Source organism: Lagenorhynchus albirostris, chromosome 14, assembly GCF_949774975.1.
Source record: "Lagenorhynchus albirostris chromosome 14, mLagAlb1.1, whole genome shotgun sequence".
NCBI classification, from domain to species: Eukaryota; Metazoa; Chordata; class Mammalia; order Artiodactyla; family Delphinidae; genus Lagenorhynchus; species Lagenorhynchus albirostris.
In genome coordinates this window covers 15,350,684-15,370,821 of record NC_083108.1, presented here as the reverse complement: position 1 = coordinate 15,370,821, position 20,138 = coordinate 15,350,684, and the positions used below count along the sequence as shown (strand labels likewise).

Genomic DNA, 20,138 nt, shown 5'->3' with positions numbered 1-20,138 from the left:
TACAGACTGTAGCTTAGGTTGTCAGCGTGTGATTGGGAAAAGCACTTGAACCTCCGGGAAAGAGGCTGCCTCTTTTTAAATCCTTCCATGTGTGTGTATAACCTAACAGGGGTGCCTTGTTGATCCCCATCTTCTAGGCTAATTCTGTCCCACCAGGAGCTTCCCCGCCTCCCTGGCCTCTGCCCACCTTGCACCACGCTCAACCAGAAGCCATGGGGGATTGTTTCCATTCACACCGTAGCTGTGTCACAATGAGCTGGGTTATGAGAAAGGTCTTCGCTTGGAGACGGTGAAATGCAATTTAAGGGCATGGCCTCCAGGGTCACAGTGCGAGGGGTGCGTATCCCAGCTCTGTCACTAACTAGCTCAGAGACCTCAGGCAAGTTATCTAACCTCTATAAGACCCAATTTCCTCAACCATAACACTGGAACAGTAAAACCTAAGACACAGGGCTATTGCGATGATTATATGGGGGTGATGCCTGTGAAATCCTTGGCACAAGGTTGGGTTCTAGTGAATGGGAGAGGGTGCCTGGCAGTCTTCAGGCCCACCAGGCCCTTTGAATTCTCTTTGCCTGATAAAAGGATTCTTCAAGGATTCTGGGATTAACACAAACAACAGAATGAGGGAAAACTGAGGTTCCGTGACGTCCGGAAGTTATCAACTGCTGTGGGTTTAGAATTGAGGTTTCCTGAATCTGAGCCCAATACCTTTCCTACAAATCAGGCAATTTCCTTTAGGCTCTTTATCCCCATTTAATGTACCATTTACAACCCCACTTGCCTACGGAGCTTGAACACATCTGAGGAGAACAAGAGTTATTTAGATTGGTCTCCAACATAAGAGTGACACAAGGGAACTTCCATGCAAGAATACACTTGGTGGTAAAGGACTGAAGCTTTACCCAACTTTGGTTGTACTGATGATAGACAACAGTGGACTCCTGCATATGTAGATAACCCCAGCTCTAGGTTTGTTAGGTTTAAGGACAGCTGGGTGACATCCGTCTCTCCCAACCTAGCATTCTTTCATTCCATGCCATCTACTGGCCAGTATGTGCAATCCCATCTCATAACCCGCCTACCAATCTCAACCATCCCATCTCCCCACCCACTTATCTCTCTCATCCATGTATCTGTCCATCCACCCATTCATCTATCCATCCCTCTCTCCCTCTTAGCCATCATGGAGCATCTGCTATTCACCAGGCCCCATGGGAGGCATTGAGAATGTAAAATAAACGAGGATACCTGTTCAGTGATTTGAGACTGGCCTTCCTTTTAAGGAACCAGCCCTGCTGGCAGAGCCAGGCCATCGTGAACAAGAGTTAAAAGCCCATCTGTCCATTTGTACTTTTGTATACGCAGCTCAACTTACCATGTGTTGGGATGAATAGGGCAACCTGATATTTTCAGGATAATAACCTCTTTACCAGGTTCTAGACTCTGTTTCATTTAGATCATGGAATGTTAGAACTGATACATCTTTAGTTCAGCCTCCTTTACAGACAAGGAAAGTGAGAGGCAGAGGAGGACAGTAATTTGCTTTAGGTTTCCCGGAATGCCGCGTGCAGCGGACGAGCACTTACAGGGTCCGCATCTGGCACTGTTGGGGCGCAGTGAGCCCGCTATTGGGGGTTCTGCTCAGGACACTGGAGAGCTGTCTGCCAGGTGGGCTCCAGGGCAGTAATCCTCCATGTGGTCACTGGACGGGCAGCGGCAGAGCCAGCCTCTGGGTATCCGTTCTCAGAAATCCAAAATCTCAGGAGGGGGGCCTGGTGCATCGTTCTATCAAAGCCTCCAAGTGACTCTGAAGCATGTGCAAGTTCGACAAACACCGCTCCAGGGAAGCAGCTCTGTTGAGCAACCTCTCACCTGAAAATCCCTGGCCTGTTTCCTGTCCCTTTGCAGAATTAGCAAAACACAGAGAACAAGGGTAACTTTGTCCAAAAGCCTTTGGAAGCTCCCGTGCACACAGAGGAACAGAGTAAGGACCACAGGCTCCGGTGGAGTCAGGTGATCAGGGCTGCCACTTCGTGCCCTGCGGGTTGGAAGTCACAGCTTCTGTGACTGCCCGTTCCTTGAACGGTAGAACAACAATGACCCCGTCACCTGTGGTTGCTGTGAGGCATGAATAACCCCTGGAGGTCCGCAGAGCAGCGCCTGGCAGGCGGCAGGTGCCCCATAAATGTTAATATCATCGTCATGGTTGGTATCGCTGCTTATTAAGTTCCCTACAAAATTTCAGATGGGGGGAGGGCTCTCTGCACCATCCTCTGGAAAGAACTTCCAGAGAGTTTGAAGACAAATAATTGTGTGTGCAGACCTGGCACATGTCGTCTATTCTGAATTGGGGTTCATCTAGCCTGCTGCGGTACAGGATACAGTAACATCAAACGTGGAGCTAAAACAATCTTGAATAGGCTACATGAATAATTCGTTTAGAAATCTGGGTGGACATCTCTGACTTGGCATGTTCTCTGTCCTCTCCGCTCATGATGTGGTGTCTCTGAGTATGAGCATGACCATGTTAAGTGAGGCATCGCTTAACATTCTGCTCCAACTCGTTCAGATTTTAGAGGTGCAATATTATTGACTAGCCACAGGGGGTCGCGTAGCTCTAATTTTTACTGACGTTGAGCAGGCTATACCTCGTAAGCGTTAGAAACAGAATTCCTGAGATGCCATCTTAGTAATATTTAACCAACTTAGGAAAACTAAAGAATGTTCTCGACGTATTTCATATGGGCAGTCACCAAGCACATTTGGTTTTAAAAGTTGATCGTGCACATCTGTGCCCTGGCGGTAGTGCTCAGCCCTGGTGGCACATTACCACCACTAGGGACAGTGGCGGGGGTGAGGGTTTAAAATTCTTGCCAACCATGCCGCATGCCACCCATCTGGGGGTCACAACAAGGGAACGCTGTCAGCCTTTTTAAAGCTCCCCAGGTTGACGACGGCTGATCTATGGATTAGTGGAGCTTGAAAGTTACATGAAACACCTGGCCTTCCCTGAAATAACTGATGTTGGGGGTCAAGGTCACTTTATCAGAAAAGAAACAAAAGTTGAAAAACAGAGACCAGAAAGCTAATTACTACGGAGCCAACATATCCTTAATTTGTCTCTGCGTCAGTGCTACAGACGCCCTGGGGTGCCTACACTGGCTCCAGACATATATTTGCGAAGACAAAAAAAAATGGAAGTGATGGAGAGTGCCCTTCACGCCCACTAGCCAGACGGCTTGTGTCCCCACACCCGTGGGCACATGACCACCTTTCCACGGGCAGAGGCCGTTCTGAGGCCAGCCCTGCTGCTGTCCACTCACTTCCTGAATGAGCTGACATTGTGTTCGATTTAAAATTCCTGACTGGAAGGTTACAGACACCAGTCAATGCAAAGTTAAAAAAAAAAAAAAAAAAAAGGGAGGGGAGGGAGATTTAGACCACGTGTGCTTGTACTCCATCATCATTCTCTCTTCTTGAAAAAAATGACTGTGATGAAATATTGGGCTTATTAATTAATCTAAAACGGATGAAACTGCGTGGCTGCCTCTGATGTTCCAGATGCAGGGCTGCTCCAGCCCCCTAACTCTCCTTACTGTTGAGCTGAATATCTGGATGTTAATTATTCATCTTTTAGATACTGTAGGGAAAGTTCTCAGTTTAGAAGGTGCTGAGCTGGGCATGCCTTCAAGTCCTGACACTCGCCTAGATAAAGGACAAAGAAATGAAAACTGCACGGGGACTCACGGGGCTGGTAGGGCTTCGACCACTTTTGCTGATGCTAAATCACACCAAATTGTGAAAAAGATTTGTGATGGTAAAAGGGTCTTTAGAGCTCACCTAATCCAACACCTGTGTGTCTACAGAGGAGGAAACTGAGATCCGGAGAGCTGCCCAACGACACCCAGCTGGTAGACGCTGAAGCGGCTCTCTGGTTACCAGCTCTCCTACCTTCCAAGCCAAGGAACTTTCCGTTGCATCACAGCTGCTGCAGAGATGAATCCAGGATGCTTGCTTTTGTTGCCCGAATCATTAAAACCAGCCCCCCATCTTCTCAGGGGCCCATCACTTAAGTCCTGATTCTAACGTTCAAGGCATAGAACGTGCCTGTCCTTTCCCATAATTTTAATTATGGGTACGAATTACTCCCCTCAGTCCCTAACCCCCCGACGCCCTTGGTTACCGGTGTTGGAATGTTTTTCTTAATAAAACACTAAAACCAAACGTGAGTCCTCTGTGCCTGTGTGGTGAATTCAGGAGAGACCAGTCACTGAAAATTAAATACTGAGAAATTCTAGAATGCTGCTGCTGCGGGCGCGGCACTTGGGATACAATAGAAACAGTGGGACTGTTTCAGTTTTTAAAACTATGTGGGGACTTCCCTGGCGGTCCAGTGGTGAAGACTCCACGCTTCCACTGCAGGGGCCGTGGGTTCCATCCCCAGTGGGGGGAACTAAGGTCCCGCATGCCTCGCAGCACGGCACCCCCCCACCCCCACCCCAAAAAAATCCCAAACTAAGTGAGTTGTGGTGTTACAAGAAAGCCCAGCCTTATAACCACTAGACGTTCTTACTGATTAAACAGAAGGACACTGCCCATTTAAATCACTGTAAGCAGGAACAAACTCTCTCTCCGGAGGGCAGAATGGCCTGTTTTCACTCATTAGATGCTCTGTAGCCGACAGCCAACAGCTCCCCGCCTCTGGCTTTGGCTCCTTCCTCTGGCAATGACAACATCCTCGCCTGAAAGTCGACCAGATGACTTACCGACTTTGGGCCCCAGGGCTCAGCTGTTTGATGCTAATAAGTTAGAACTTTCCAAACTGTTTTTTTTTTTTTTTTTTCAGGACACCATCATCTGTGAGATGCTTATAAGTGTTTCTTCAGCAAATAATTTTGGGAAGTGCAGGTTTCATCAAAATGAACATCTTTTAATGGCAACCTCAGAGCTTTCAACGCACTCACAGTATGAATCCCTGCAGAAGCTGGTGCTCTAATGCATTCTCCCCCGAACACCTGAACACAGAACCTTTCAAACAAAGAAAGGCTAATTAACACCTCCCAGGACCCCAAAGTCCTATAGATGACAACATGAGGAAATGCTGTAATAAATGGTTGATAAAATATGTCTTTAAATGACAGTAATAGTACAGAAGGTACAAAACCAATTAATAATTAAGTATGCTCAGATTTTTTTACTGAATTCTTAGCCTTAGAAGTCAAAATGGTTATCACTTAAATTCTTGACCTCTTATACTGAAAATTTTGTGTGTTTGGACATTTTTTAAAGAAGTACAATTCATCTCTCAGGAAAGGAAACAGAGGAGTGTGGTCCCAGGACCGACTCAGCACAAGAGACTGCTAATATCAAAGCTTCAGTGGGACCTTCCCATGCCCTGGCCCTTGGGCTGGGCTCCTTTCTGGGTCCACACTGCCCAAGAGCGAGGCAGGGGGTGAGCATGTCCCACCAAGGCCCTACCTTGTCACTGCCTCTGGCTCAGACCCATTCCTGGGGTACCACACAGTAAGCAGGGTGACTTCAGAGGGATGAGGCTGGGAACACTAGGAATTAGTGCAAGAGGTAGAGGCCACCTGAGACCAAAGAACAAGTAGATTCAGTGTATAAAATCTTCCCCTAGGCTCTGGAAATTCCATCCGACTCCTGTGGTCTCTGCTAGTTAAGGTTGGGTCTCTGAGCAGACCACTCTACCCCACCAGGTGGAAAGTGCTCACAGGTGGCCCGCTTCCTACAATTTAGAGATCCCTACCGTCTAACCCCATCCTGATACTCAGCAGTTGTTGCTGCCACCTCTGTGGTTTCCTCTAGATTGGGTTGCTCAAGGCTGCCCTTCACGCCCAGGTAAACGGGATTTCACCTGAATAGAAATATAAGGCAAAGACACAACAGGGTTACGAGGTTGAGGACCCCTCGGCCCAAGCCCACGGGCTCCCTGGCTTGGAGCACAGCTGGAAATCCAATTCCAAAATGAAAAATTAGAAAGCTGCTTTCTCCTTGCTAACTCTCAAGTCAGCCCATCACTAATATATCAGCGGCTAAAAATCTGCACCTCATTTTTCAGTGAGATTCTTCCTTTCCACGAAGGACATAATCTAAGAGGTAAGTTACACATCCCCCTCCCCCAAACCTTCTCCACCATGGGACAAAAGTGAAGTGATTTTAATTCTGAGTAATAATTAAAAAGTGGTCTGAAAAAATGTTTTGAAAATGTCTGAAAAATGCCCCAAAGACTGATTACCCCTGCTTTTAAGCACCTCTGGGCGCCCAGGTCCCACATGCTTCAGGCTTTAAAGAGTGTCACACTAAGCTCTCTGAGTCATTCCAATGACCCCAAGCTGCCCAAGCCGGAGCTGACTGCAAGCAGACCTTTCGCGTTACTTCTAATGCATGGTGGCTTCCTCATGACTCAACCCGCTTGCTCTTCAGGATTTGCTTTGTAGTTTTTCCATGTGAGACAGCTGGTCCCCAGCTGCTTGCTGTCCTCAGCTGATGGCAACGGCCTTCCACCCTTTTGTGAATCTCAGGTTACACGGGAGAACCGTGACCTCTTGAGCGCCCAGCACTTCTGGTCCTTCCATTCCCCTGCATTTCTTGGTAGAGATGATCTGCCCTGGGAGCCCCTCACCACCCAGAGATGGCCCAGGCCCAGCTAACCGCTCCCAGCAGACGACAGCGTTCCTGCCACTTTCCCCTCCCGAGGAGTCAGAGCTGAACTCTGAGCTCGGCAGCTTCCTGGCCTACAAGGGTTGGAGATTCAGGAAGGCCCTTTCCTTCCTCCCTCCCTCCCCTCCACACTTAAATAAGGCAATGACCCAACCTTCAAGCTGATCACATCCCTAAGTGATCAGACATCTTGGTGGAATCTGGTCAAAATAATATAAAGCAGCTTCTCAAACTCTGCAAAGAAAGGCCAGCATCTAAAAGTCCTCCACGTCAGGGTGGACTGGGCTTGCTAAATACAATAAAAATGAACGACTGCAAAGTGCTTCTCAACACTCTCAACTTCTGTTTTTTTTTAACCTGAACATGAACCAAATAACAGCTCACAGGCAGGCACGGGGCCACAGACTATACTGTCAGTAGCGCTGAAATGGATTGCTGCGTTACACAGAAGTGTTTCATGTTGCTATTCAGCCCCCCTTTTTTTTTCCTTGAGAGAACCCAGTGTTTCTGGCCTCATCTCTGCTCCTCCTCGTTTGATCTCAGTTCGTAACTAAGTTCCACCGATCTGTCCATGAGCACACCACACCTCCGTGCTTGGTGCAGAGCTCCCAGCACAAAACCAGCCGCACGCCTTGCTGCTAGCAGGCAGCTCTTTCACTAGTTCTCTAGGGGTTTGACCTTCTACCTTTCTCTTACCCAGATCCCACCTACCATTCACACAAATGCCCCTTCCTGCCCATTGCTTCCTGAGGAAGCCTACTGGGTTTCCAAGTGCCTGCCTGCCCATCCCTCCCCTCCCTCCCTCCAATTAGGGGGATAATTTTACTTGCCCTACTCACCAGTGTCGTTGGGGTATTTGTCTCCCTTGGTGCACGTCCTCCCATCATCCTCCTGGACGTAGCCCTCCCGGCACTCACAGCGGTAGCTGCCCAAGGTGTTGACGCAGATGTGCGCACACAGCGTCTCGCTGCTGGCGGCACACTCGTCGATATCTGGGTTTGAACCAAACGCAGAGAACACTAAGACAGTTTCAGAGAGATCACTTCCAACACAACAGGCGACCTTAGGCTTGGCCCTTCTGTTAATGTCTGCAAAGGACACTCTGCCAGACCTCTGTCACTGAAGCCTGGAACAAAGCAGGAAGCTAAAGATGTGGGCCATGCGTGACAAGAGCACTTCAGGCAGTGTCACCATGGTTACAAACTGATCAGTGATGGGGTTCCTGGTTGTGGCTTTGCCACCACCAATTCTCGTGGCTTGGTGCAGGTACTGCTAGCCTCCGAAGTTCTCACTATAGAACATGGCAGTGGAGCTTGCCCTAAATACTTCTGCAGGGCTCCCTGGAAGAGGAAATGAGATAACAGATGGCAACACATTTTGGAAAACGACTATGGTAGAAATGATTTCCTGCAAAGACCCTAGTGTGCCGAGGGTTTTTATGTTCCCTTTACAACCAGTGGTTCCTAACAGCATGGTGGTGACCCAAGGCCACTAGGAACGGCTCCTTCTCAGTTAGGAGACGTGATGATACCTGGGAAAAGGCACTTCTGATAAAAGAAAATAGTCATAATGGGTCTAACGGAGAACGTTTTCCCCAGGAAATTTCAGCCCCATCCATGACCCAAACAGACCCCTCCTGAGTGGTGGAAATGAGCCACGACACCATCAAACAAGTAACCAGAGAAAGTCCACGTGAACTGTGCACATCACAGACTTGCCCCCCTACTGAACGGGTGGAAACAAAGCCATTTCCCAGCAGGGGAAGAGAAGGAGGCCCAAACCCATTTCCCGCTCACTGGCTGAAGATACTGGGTGGCGGCCAGGACACACAGCCCCAGACTGTGCACATGTGGCCAGTGGACAGAGCCCAACCTTGCGCTCCAGGATGCCGACAACGTCCCAGCCACTCCCTGGACAAGCTGCCTGGGACCCATCCCTGGCAGGCCTGTGTGCCCACGAGGGGCATGTGGTCATCTGGATGTTCCCTGGCAGTTCATACTACGTCACCCGTAAGCTAAGATGTCACAGCTGCCGCCTCCTCTGCAATTCCTCAGGCTGACCACGTCTGTCCACGCGCCCCTGCCTTCAACCTAAGGGCAAGGCTGCCTCTACTGTCCACAGGGGGAAGGACAAGTTTGAAAGGAGAGAGAAACAGGTGGGACTCTTAACAGACTGCTAGTGTTGCTGGTCCCCAAGCCCCCCAAAGAAAAGAAATGGGTACCAGAGCTACCGCAACTGAAATCAGAGCCCTGGCACCTGGGACCTCGGATCGTGGTACACACGGGTTTACGGTGCTCTCTGCAGGAGAGCCCACGGGTCACCCTCCGTTTGCTTGGTGGTCTCAATTCCATTCCTGTTCAGTGGGGGGCGCCATGCCAGGGGCCACTGGGGAGAAACCAGGAGAGCTAACACCTAGAACTTCTCTTAAGTGGTGCTCTCCAGAGCCCCCCTGGGACGGAGAAGAGGGCTGCTCATCACAGCTGCTTTATTTTCTATCCAGATGCCTCTGCAGTCTCCTAAGTTCATCTTTGAGCTCATCCTCAAACTGCACTGTGCATATGCAGATTTCTGCATCCACCCTCAGAGTCTCGAGGGGAGGCCAGGAACCTTTTTCTTTTTCTATTTTAAGCCATAAGCCCAGATGTTTCTGAGACAGTTTAGACATGCACTGACCACACTTTGATACAAGCAGTTCCAGGGTCCAACGACCATAAACCTGCCTCAGACACCCAAGGAGTGCAGGGCTGGGAAGCCTAGTGAGTGAGGGGGGAGGGAGCAAGCTGGTGGCGATGGATGATGCTGGCTTTGCTCAGCTGTGCCCCGGGGGCTGGCTTCAGCTCCCTCTGAGTCATTTCCAGCCTGTCTGCCATACAGACACCTCCTCTTTCCCAGTCTCTCTTCCAGGTCATCTTCTGAGAGGAGGCTTATTCTTGTTTCGTTCTTCCTGCATTCTCACATTTCTGCCCACTTATATTCTGTTTCACCTTATTCTAGTTTTCACTTGGTAATATTCCCCTTCTCCTGCTCTTATATCTCACTGCCAATTAAGATCTGACTGGTACCCACTCCCTGAAGAATCCCTTGGTCATCGTTTGTTTTAATAATCATGGTGAAAGGTAGTGACCCCTAGAATAGTACCAACCCAACTCCATCCAACAAGTATCAGGATGTAAGGGGAGGCATCCGAGTGGCTCCGGAGAGCTGGTCCCCACGGATGAAGAATGTTCCAAAGCATCATCAGAATCTGGTACATCCTCAGGACCCAAGAAATAACGCGCATCACCAACGCACCCAGACAGTACGGCTTCTCCCGCCTCCGGTGCCTCTCCCGGTCATATCGGTATCCTGGGTAACAAGTACACAGCACTCGGCCGAAGTTATCTGTGCACTGCTGTTCACAGGGAGCCTCAGCACATACATCATAATCTGAAAAAGAAAAGTGTGAACTCAAAACCACCACAGTCATTCACTAGACGGAGGCGAGGCCCACCCAGCCCTGGTCGGGAACAGACTGTCTAGGCTGCACTCCGCTCAAGGGGAACGGTGGTGTGACCAGCTATGTGTAGAGGGAGTTAACTCTTCAGGCCATGGGGCATCTTGCAGGAGGGCTGCAATGGGTAACTGAGTGCTCAGAATCTCAATGGTTAAATGGAAATATCACTTGTGATACTCCCTGGGTCACCTCACCATCCTTATTTTTTTCTTTCTATAAGAGCATCACTACAAACTTTAATGGTGTATTGATTGGCACAATCTATTCAAGAAGAATGTGCTTACCATGTAAAAGTAACCTCAAGTAAATTCATCTAGCGCAAAGATCTTCAAACCGAAGTATGCAATCCCTGCGGTAAAAGGAGATTTTCCTGTGGGTACTTGGACACATATAAATTCAGGAGGGTCAATTTACGGATATTAAACTTTCATGTTTATTCTTTCTAAAAACGGATCTACTTGAGGATTTCCACCATGATCAAGAGTCACTGTATTTCTCTTTTGCTGCCTTTCCTTTTTTCATTTTAAATAGAACATCTTTATTAAAATATAATCCACATAGCACAAAGTTTACCCTTTTATAGTGTGCAATTCAGTAGTTGATTTTCGTCATTCATCCAGAGAGCAAAGAAGCTTTAGGTGGCCAGGCTCTGCTGAATTACCTGGGGGCCTGCTTCCTCTTTTTCACCAACTGCTGGAGAGACAAGGAATTCCTTCCAGCTGAATACTGAACAGCCAGCCCTGGCTATGGGCACTGGCGTCCTAACGTGAGGGGCGGGGCGGTGCTGGAAGTCAGGCAGGCTGGGAGGAGCCTGAGGGAGGCTGACTGATGTCTCTGTGCTGTAGGCATGCAGATGGGTGGGGGAGGGTCGATTCTGCATGGTGAGCAGCGTCTGGGTAAGGCAGGATGGCCAGAGATCTCGTTCCAGCTCTAAGTCTGTGCAAATTGGGGTGGACGCTCTATTCGTCGAGAACCAGGGCATCTCCTCTTTTCTCAGTCCTTACAAACAAATATTTAATGAGCCTCTGAAGGGACTCTGGCTCTAAGTCAGGAGGCTCAGGCTGAACATTTACTTCCAGACTAGACCCAGCATCTCATTAATCACTGCACTGTCTCCCCCAGGTGCTGACAGATAAACTAACGCTGGAAACAGAGTGAGCCTGGCTTTGCTCTGCCACATGTGAAAGTGGAATGGGTGGGCTGTCAGCCCCCGATGTGGGTGGGGTCAGCGAGACAAGGATCACGCCAATCTCAGGACGACCTGGAAGGCGGCCCTTGCTAAATACTCCTCCCCACAGATGTGATTCCAGGCCTGCGCTTCCTGCATGTGTCCCTGGTCAAGTGCGTTTTCTTCACTGAAGCGTCACCTCTAGGCAGCCCATGTTCTATGCTCTTTTTGCTCAAGAGCAAGGTCTCAGCCGTGATTGGCTGTGGGCTGCCCTGCTCGGCCAGCTGTACCTGTCATCCAGCAGCTGCCAGGGAGGGAGGGGAGGAAAGGGGCAGAGTCAGGAGTCCCGGGTTGGCTGTTATGCTAAGACCTGTGTTGACATATGTGTATTAATATACGATATTTGTTTTTCTCTTTCTGACATACATGTGGAATCTAGTAAAATGGTCTACATGATCTTAATCGCAAAGCAGAAATAGAGACAGATGTAGAGAACAAACAAATGTAGGGACACCAAGGTGGGGAAAGGGGGGGAAGGGGCTGGGAGGAATTGGGAGATTGGGATTGACATATATACACTATGGACATTATGTATAAATTAGATAACTAATGAGAACATACTGTATAGCACAGGGAACTCTACTTAATGCACTGTGGTGACCTAAATGGGAAGGAAATCCAAAAAAGAGGGGATATGTGTGTATGTATAGCTGATTCATTTTGCTGGACAGCAGAAACGAACACAACATTGTAGAGCAACTATACTCTAATAAAAATTAATTTAAAAAAAGATAGCAAAATGCTAAAAAAAAAAAAGAGAGAGAAAGAAAAAGACCTGTTTTGAAAAACAGCGGCCCTGATTTCCTCCTCCTTCCAGCTGCCTTGAGGTACCACTTCCAGCTCCTGCGGCTGATTCTTTTATGATTTCCCTCTGCATCTCTAAACAGCCAGCTTGCATTGCTTCCTCCTCCTCTGTGTGCTGAATACTCTCTATGGATTTCCAGTCATGGACGAGACACGTTCAGCTTTATCACGGTTTCCTCAACCACGTCCATGCTTCCTACTCCTGCATTTTGCCCCTGTCGTTACACTGAAATTTTGGTTTTATAAGTCTTCAGTGTTGGCAGCATAATGACAATATAAAAGCTATTTTTTGCTAAGCCTGGAAGTATACTCTAATTCCCTATCCTTTCTTGAAGACCCTTTTGTTTTCCCTGGAATTAAAATAATTATCTAGTACCACATGCACCCAATGTTCATTGCAACACTATTTACAATACCCAAGACATGCAAAGCAGCCTAAATGTCCACCAACAGATGAATGGATAAAGAAGATGCGGTACATATATACAACGGAATATTACTCAGCCCCAAAAAGGAGTGAAATAATGCCATTTCCAGCAACATGGATGGACCTAGAGCACATAACACTAAGTGAAATAAGTCATAGAAAGACAAATATAACCACTTACATCTGGAATCTAAAATATAATACAAATCAGTTTATTTACAAAACAGAAACAGACTCACAGACATAGGAAACAAACTTATGGTTACCAAAGGGGAAAGAGTGGGGGAGGGATAAATTAGTAGTTTGGGATCAACAGATACACACTACTACATATAAAATAGATAAACAACAAGGATTTACTGTATAGCAGAGGGAACTATATTCAGTATCTTGTAATAACCTATAATGTAAAAGAATCTGAAAAAAATATATATACAACTGAATCACTTTGCTGTATAGCTGAAGCTAACAATACTGAATATCAACTATACTTCAAAGAAAAATAATTATTATTTTGTATATTTGGGGGGGGTAGTTGTGAACTTTCTCTCTTAGCTTCAAACTTCCACTTCCATGAGCTACTTTGTGACTGGTACCCTGGAAACCACATTTCTGCCTTGTTGGCTGCTGGCTTATTAAGTACTGAGAACAGGGCTGGGAGAGTGAGCAAGGTGGAAGAGGAGAGAGACTGAGAAAGGTCTTACAGGATTTAAAATTTTGAAGTCATGTGTGCCTGAACCTTATGGCTAGTTAGGGCATATAATTCCAGGTTTGGAAAAAGCTACCTCAGAATTCTGAAGGAACTGCTCCCCTGTCTTCTAGCTTTCAGTCCTGCTATGGATAAGTCCTATAAGATTCTAATTCTTGATCTTTCAAATCTCATTTTTCCCTCTTTGAAAAATGTTAGTATTTTCTTTTTGCCCCAAGGTACTAACATTTCACAATGACGTCTTTATGTGGGACCCCTTCAATTTTTGGTAGGCTCTTTTAATCTAGAAATTCATATCCTTCAATTCTAGAGAATTTTCTTGAATTATATCTTTAATGATTTACTCTCTTCTTCCTCTGTTCTCTGTGAAACTCTTATTTGGATGTTGCATCCCCTGGACTGGTCCTCTAATAATATTCTCATACTTTTCTTCTACTATTTTTTATTTCTTTGATCTTTTGCTCCAGGTCCTGAGAGATTTTCACAATCTCATCTCCCAACCATTTTCCTGTTCTCATTTTATCACGCTTTTAATTTCCAAGGATTCTTTATTTCTTCTTTGAATGATCTTTTTTTAATAACACCATGTTCTGGTCCCATGGATGCTATACCATTTTTGTAACTCACTGACGCATAAATGGTAGTTACTTTGAAGCTTTCTTCTTTCTGTGTGGTGTTTTCTCTAAGACTCTTTTTCTTTTTTTCCTGTATGTTTCTTTTGTAGGTTTCCCTCTAATAACTGGCGATCCTTTTCCTGTTTGGACGTCTGCTGTAACTGATTCATGGTTAAATACAATAGCTAAAATACACAAAAATTATAGCTACATAGAAGCAAAGCTATAAAATTAGCTAAATATTGAAGAGAAGGCTATAAAATCAGCTAAATAGAAGCTCTTTGCATGTGGTAGACTTTATAAACACTGGGCTTAATTTTTTTTTTTTTAGCATCTTTACTGGAGTATAATTGCTTTACATTGCTGTGTTAGTTGTTGCTGTATAACAAAGTGAATCAGCTATACATATACATATATCCCCATATCTCCTCCCTCTTGCGTCTCCCTCCCACCCTCCCTATCGCACCCCTCTTGGTGGTCACAAAGCACAGAGCTGATCTCCCTGTGCTATGTGGCTGCTTCCCACTAGCTATCTGTTTTATATCCGGTAGTGTATATATGTCCATGCCACTCTCTCACTTCGTCCCAGCCTCCCCTTCCCCCTCCCCGTGTCCTCAAGTCCATTCTCTACATCTGAGTCTTTATTCCTGTCCTGCCCCTAGGTTCATCAGAACCCATTTTTTTTTAGATTCCATATATATGTGTTAGCATACGGTATTTGTTTTTCTCTTTCTGACTTACTTCACTCCGTATGACAGAGGCTCTAGGTCCATCCACCTCACTACAAATAACTCAATTTCATTTCTTTTCATGGCTGAGTAATATTCCATTGTATATATGTGCCACATCTTCTTTATCCATTCATCTGTCAATGGACACTTAGGTTGCTTCCCTGCCCTGGCTACTGTAAATAGCCTGGGCTTCATTTAAGTGATTTGCCTGGTGCATTTCAATGTCAGTTTCTTTAGGACTTTTTTTTTTTTGCGGTTCACGGGCCTCTCACTGTTGCGGCCTCTCCCATTGCAGAGCACAGGCTCCGGACGCGCAGTCTCAGCGGCCATGGCTCACGGGCCCAGCCGCTCCGTGGCATGTGGGATCCTCCCGGACCAGGGCACGAACCCGTGTCCCCTGCATCGGCAGGCGGACTCTCAACCACTGCGCCACCAGGGAAGCCCCAACTTTCCATTTTTGATGGTTTTCCAGAGACCACCAGCTTCCTGCTCTGTAGCTTTTCCCTCTACAGTTTCTCTGTTTTCACCTGTCCTATTTCTCTTGGCACCATTCTAACTCAGATCTTCAGAACCTCCCTTGTAAATCCTCATCTCAAGATTCTTCCCTCTTAAGTCCACTCTATGTAACACCGTCAGGCCAGTAATATTCTGAAAGTATACCTCTGTGAGTGTCACCACCTTGCTCACAAAGCCTGTAAATTCTATGCTCATCAACATTAAATATAAATGGCTCACTCTTGCATTTGAGGTCTGGTGTTCTATCCCTGAGACTACGCTTCCAACCTTAAGACTCATTTATGAATTCCTTACAATTTGATAAGGAATACACTCTTTTCCCCATCATCCCTTATCACATCCATGGCTTACTGTTACGTTTTTGTTTACTCTGTTTTCACCCTTTATAATGTCCAATCAACTCCTCCACTCTTACTCTCAGCATTTTATTACCGTTGATACCCTATCTAGTTTCTCAAGTCTCAATGCAAACGTCACTGCTTTAAGAAGACTTCCTTGAAGTCCTCAACAGAGTTTAGTTTCTGCATCCCACCAATCCCCACAGGACTCAATCCTGCTCTGCCATATTTGCTGAATGCCTACTCTGTGCCAGGCTCTATTCTAGGAGGCATGAAGTGGTATGATGAAGAGCACAGGGTCTGGAGCCAACCCTCCCCACTCTGCCACTCTCTCTGTAATCCTGAGGTCTTTAAGACTCAACTTCCTTACCTGTAAAATAGGGAGAACAATAAGATCAGCTTCACAGTGCTCTTAGGAAGATTAAATTGGATGATACATTAAGCACAGTGCCTGACACCTAGTCAAAGCCTGACCTGCATTTTAGCTTCTTTTACTATTAGTTCTAATGATTGTTTGGATATCTGAAAGGAACTGTGTCCCCTGGGGCAACCAGCACTATTCTCTTCCTACAGTTTAAGTACAATTAGTAGTTGCTGAACTAGAACAAATGTGATTACCCTACCCCCTGGGCAATGTAGATAACACTTATGGCAGGGGTTGGCAAACGTTTCCTGTAAAGGGGGCTAGATAATACTTTTTGGCTTTGCAGGGCTTTGTTGAAGCTACTCAAGTCTGCTGTTGCAGGGCAAAAGTCGCCATAGGCAATATTGAAGTGAATGGGTATGTCTGTGCTTCAATAAAGCTTTATTTACAAACCAGGTGGTGGGCCAGCTTTGGCTCACAGGCCACAAGTTGCTGACACTTAAACAAATGAGGCAACAACACTTTTAAATTGCAGCTTCTACGCGCTAGCATATTTGTTTAGAAATTCTAGTCTCTTCCTATTATCTGTAATGGCTAATTTTAAGGGTTAACTTGGCTAGGCCACAGTACCCAAGTATCTGGCCATTTTTCTAGAATTTTCTGCAGAGGTTTTTTTTTTTTTTTTTTTTAATGAGATTAACATTTAAATCAGTAGACATTGAGTAAAGCAGATTGCCCTCCACACCGTGGGCTGGTCTCCTCCAATCAGTTGAAGGTCTAAATAGAAAAATGATGGCCCTCCATTGATAGAGAGGGAATTCTGCCAGCAGATGGCCCTTCAGACTCAAACTGTAACTCTTCCTGAGGTCTGCAGCCTGCTGGCCTACCCTGCAGATTTTGGACGTGCCCACCTCTACAATCTCAGGAGCTAGTTCCTTAAAATAAATCTCTGTTTCTCTGGAGAATCGTGACCAATACACCATCTTTTCTGAAATCCTACACTTTGCATCCTTGGGTAACAGAAACTTTTATGATGAAAGATACCTTTAGTCATAAACACACACACACACAAACACACTGACTTATTCCCACAGAGGAAAACAAATCAACTTTAAAAAGTGTTCTAGTGAAAAGCGATAGAACAGAGTTAATTACGGCAAAGCAACTTTCAGCACTTGGGACCACTTTTCCTGGAAATATTCAGTTCTAAGTTACATTAATCTTAGGTGCTGATAACGTCTTACTGTAGGGTGAGGGAGACTGGTTTTAGGCTTAGATGTTTGAAACCACAACACCTATCATTTAAAGAAATTCTAAGCATGTGGTATCCACGTAATGTGTTTTTAATCAGGTTGGGCAAGGTCCTTAACTGGGATCTTAAATTGATGGGCCTAAACTTCATTATCTTTCTGTATCTGCAAAATTGAAATATAAAGGACTCAGCTGGTGGCTGAGAAAAGCTGGCTTATAAAAGAATGCAATTATTTTGACCTCTGTGTTTTTTTTTCCCACCGAGCTCTAACAGGACTAGCTGGCAGTGAGAAATTCCGTCTTGGAGAGACCAATATAAACCAACGTATGTGAAGAGATTTCCTAACCAGCCTTCCTAAAGCAGCTTTCCCAGAGTTGACAGCTATGGTTTAATGAACTCTTCTGCAAAAGAGAGCAATAAGTAAGAAGGATTCATTTATCTCTAACTGATAAAGAAACTGCTCCCTATGAGATAATGCAACACAATTAGCTTGGCTGGGCTCCAAGTCCACTAGAGAGACCTGGATTCTTGGCCAACAGTGAAGGAAACTATTTCACATTACCTCCTCACCTGTCCCCAGCCCAGCCCTGGGCACACTAATGTCATGCTCTTCCAGCAGTTCTTAGTGTTTTCTGTATCAGTGATCTGCCTGGAATCTTTTACAGTTCTCCTCCTCCTTCTTGTCTAAGTCCTGGGCAGCCTTCCTCATAACCTAGCTCCAAACTCCTCACCTTCTCGAGACCACCTCTGACCGCCCTGGTCTCTGGGACTATGTGCCCCTTCTGCAATATGCATGTCTCTACTATGCATATTGTAGTTGTTAGTAATAAGAGGAACCACGAGTTATCAAGCACTTAATAAGAGCCAGCCTCTGTTGCAAGTACTTTACATGCGGTAATCGTCTTAAAGCCACCACATGAGTCAAGTACTAACACTTTCTGCAAAAACTAAGGTTTAGAAAGTCACGTGCCCAAGGTCATAGCTAGCAGGATGTGTGTTATGGACTGAATGTTTGTGTCCTCCTGAAATTCATATTTTGAAACCCTAACCCCCAGTGTGATGGTATTAGGTGGGGGCCTTTGGGAGATTATTAGATCACGAGGGTGAAGCCCTCATAAATGGAATTAGTGCCCTTATAAAAGAGACTCCAGAGAGCTCCCTTGCCCTTTCCACCATGTGAAGACACAGCAAGAAGATGGCAGTCTTTGAACCAGGAAGCGCTCACCAGACATTGGACTTTCCAGTGCCTCGCTCTTGGACTTCCCAGCCTCCATACAGTCTAACGTATTTTTGTCACAGCAGTGCAAATGGATTACAGCAACATGGAAGCATGATTATAATCCAGGTCTCTCTGATTCCATGCCATCCACATGCTGTCTCCCAGCTTGAGGGCTGGGCCCACGTCTTACAACACTCTGTCTCTTCAGTGCTGGGCCGAGCAGTGTTTGCTGATGATCAAGGGGCTTCACGTTTAGCAGATGAAAAGCAGGTAGAGAGGTTGGGGAAGATGGCTGTGTTCTAACTGTGCATGAAATACTGACTAGGGAATTATAGCCTCTACAACACAAAACCAGAGACACAGGAATTACTCAATATACATGTAAATGCTATGTAATGATTTAGATAGAGCCTGACATGTATAACCAAATTGGCATTAGAAGAATTTAAAGCCAAAAAAAGAGAGAAATTACACATGCATGCACCGATAACATACATATGTTCGGTGTACATCTGAACTTTACAGACCTCTGGTTATTAGTCATAAACAAGGTGAGAAGATATAATCCATTATATTACATACCTTCTGGGATGCATTGTCCAAGGACAAATTTATACCCTTTGCAGCACTTCCGCCTAAGAGACAAACAAAATGTGATATGTTAAAAATAAAATTCTTTACAATTAGCGAGTTTGAATGAAATAACTTGTGCCCAGGAAGAACTGAGGCATAAAGGAAAGTCAGGGTAGAGGGAATCTGAGATAAAAAGAAAAAATATTATCACTACCATATGACCACACCTTTTCCTCACCTAATACAGGACATTAATCCTTTGAATCCTATGAAGTGAATTAACCCTGAGACTTCAAGATATTTATATTAGATGGTTAGTGGCTTATCATCCTACAGGTCAAGGATTCACATGACTTGCTAATTATGAGCTAATTATAGTAACATTAGGCTAATTATAACATAATGATTGAGAATTACCATATAATAATTAGGTAACTAATTATTATCAAGCCTGGGACTGGAACCCAAGCATTCTGACTCCCCCCCTCTTTTTTTTTTTTTGAAAACACCTGTACCACATAAGGTACCTAAAGATACCTAAAGTATCTGAATTTTAAGAACGGCTAACAGGCAAATTTTAACATAAACATCCAAGACTTACATCTCTGCCCAAGAAATGGCACCATCAGTTCCAAATGCAAATCCCCACTGTAGGGATCATATCTCTGGTATGGAGCTGTGACCTCCTAAGAGACCTGCCCCCTCTGCAGATAACAACAATAAACTCTGGACAAAACAGAAGCAAACAACTACCTGCTGATTCTGGAGAGTTAAAGCAGACAGATTTAGGAGGAGAGCTCAAATTTTCAACAAGGGACTGACAGAGGGTAATCTTCCTGCTTTTTAGGGCTTTATCCTGTCTGCAGATCACAGTTGCCATGTGGAAGTTAAAAGTCTGAGAGAAAACCTGCAGTATTTTTTGGCCTGGTCAAACAGAGGACAAAGCCTTGGGATCCAGAGTCATGAGAAACTGAGAAGGAATCCTGGAAAGGATAGTGCTAGAGAGGGAGAGCCCGGAATTTTGTGTAGAAACTCTGTCCAAGTCTCTGGTAACCCCTAACCCATGTGTGTGAGAAGCAGATCCAAAACATCTCAGCTAAAGACAAAAGGGGCTGAATGAAGACTTGAGCTGCCACTTCTACAGGCCAGTTTTCACTTTTTGTCTAATCAAGTTAACTGTCTGCTA

The 20,138-nt window shown here is 45.7% G+C and overlaps 1 protein-coding gene across 2 annotated transcripts in view; it reads right to left on the bottom strand.

Annotated features, from left to right (window-relative positions):
* CCBE1 (collagen and calcium binding EGF domains 1) overlaps positions 1–20,138 on the bottom strand; it is a 233,224-nt gene that overhangs the window by 20,768 nt on the left and 192,318 nt on the right. For both annotated transcript variants that reach the window (XM_060120867.1, XM_060120868.1), the window contains 3 exons: positions 18,962–19,014; positions 9,976–10,110; positions 7,524–7,676 (listed from right to left, as the gene is read on the bottom strand). In XM_060120867.1, the coding sequence (XP_059976850.1) occupies positions 7,524–7,676; positions 9,976–10,110; positions 18,962–19,014 (341 nt within the window). The remainder of the gene's footprint in view (positions 1–7,523; positions 7,677–9,975; positions 10,111–18,961; positions 19,015–20,138) is intronic.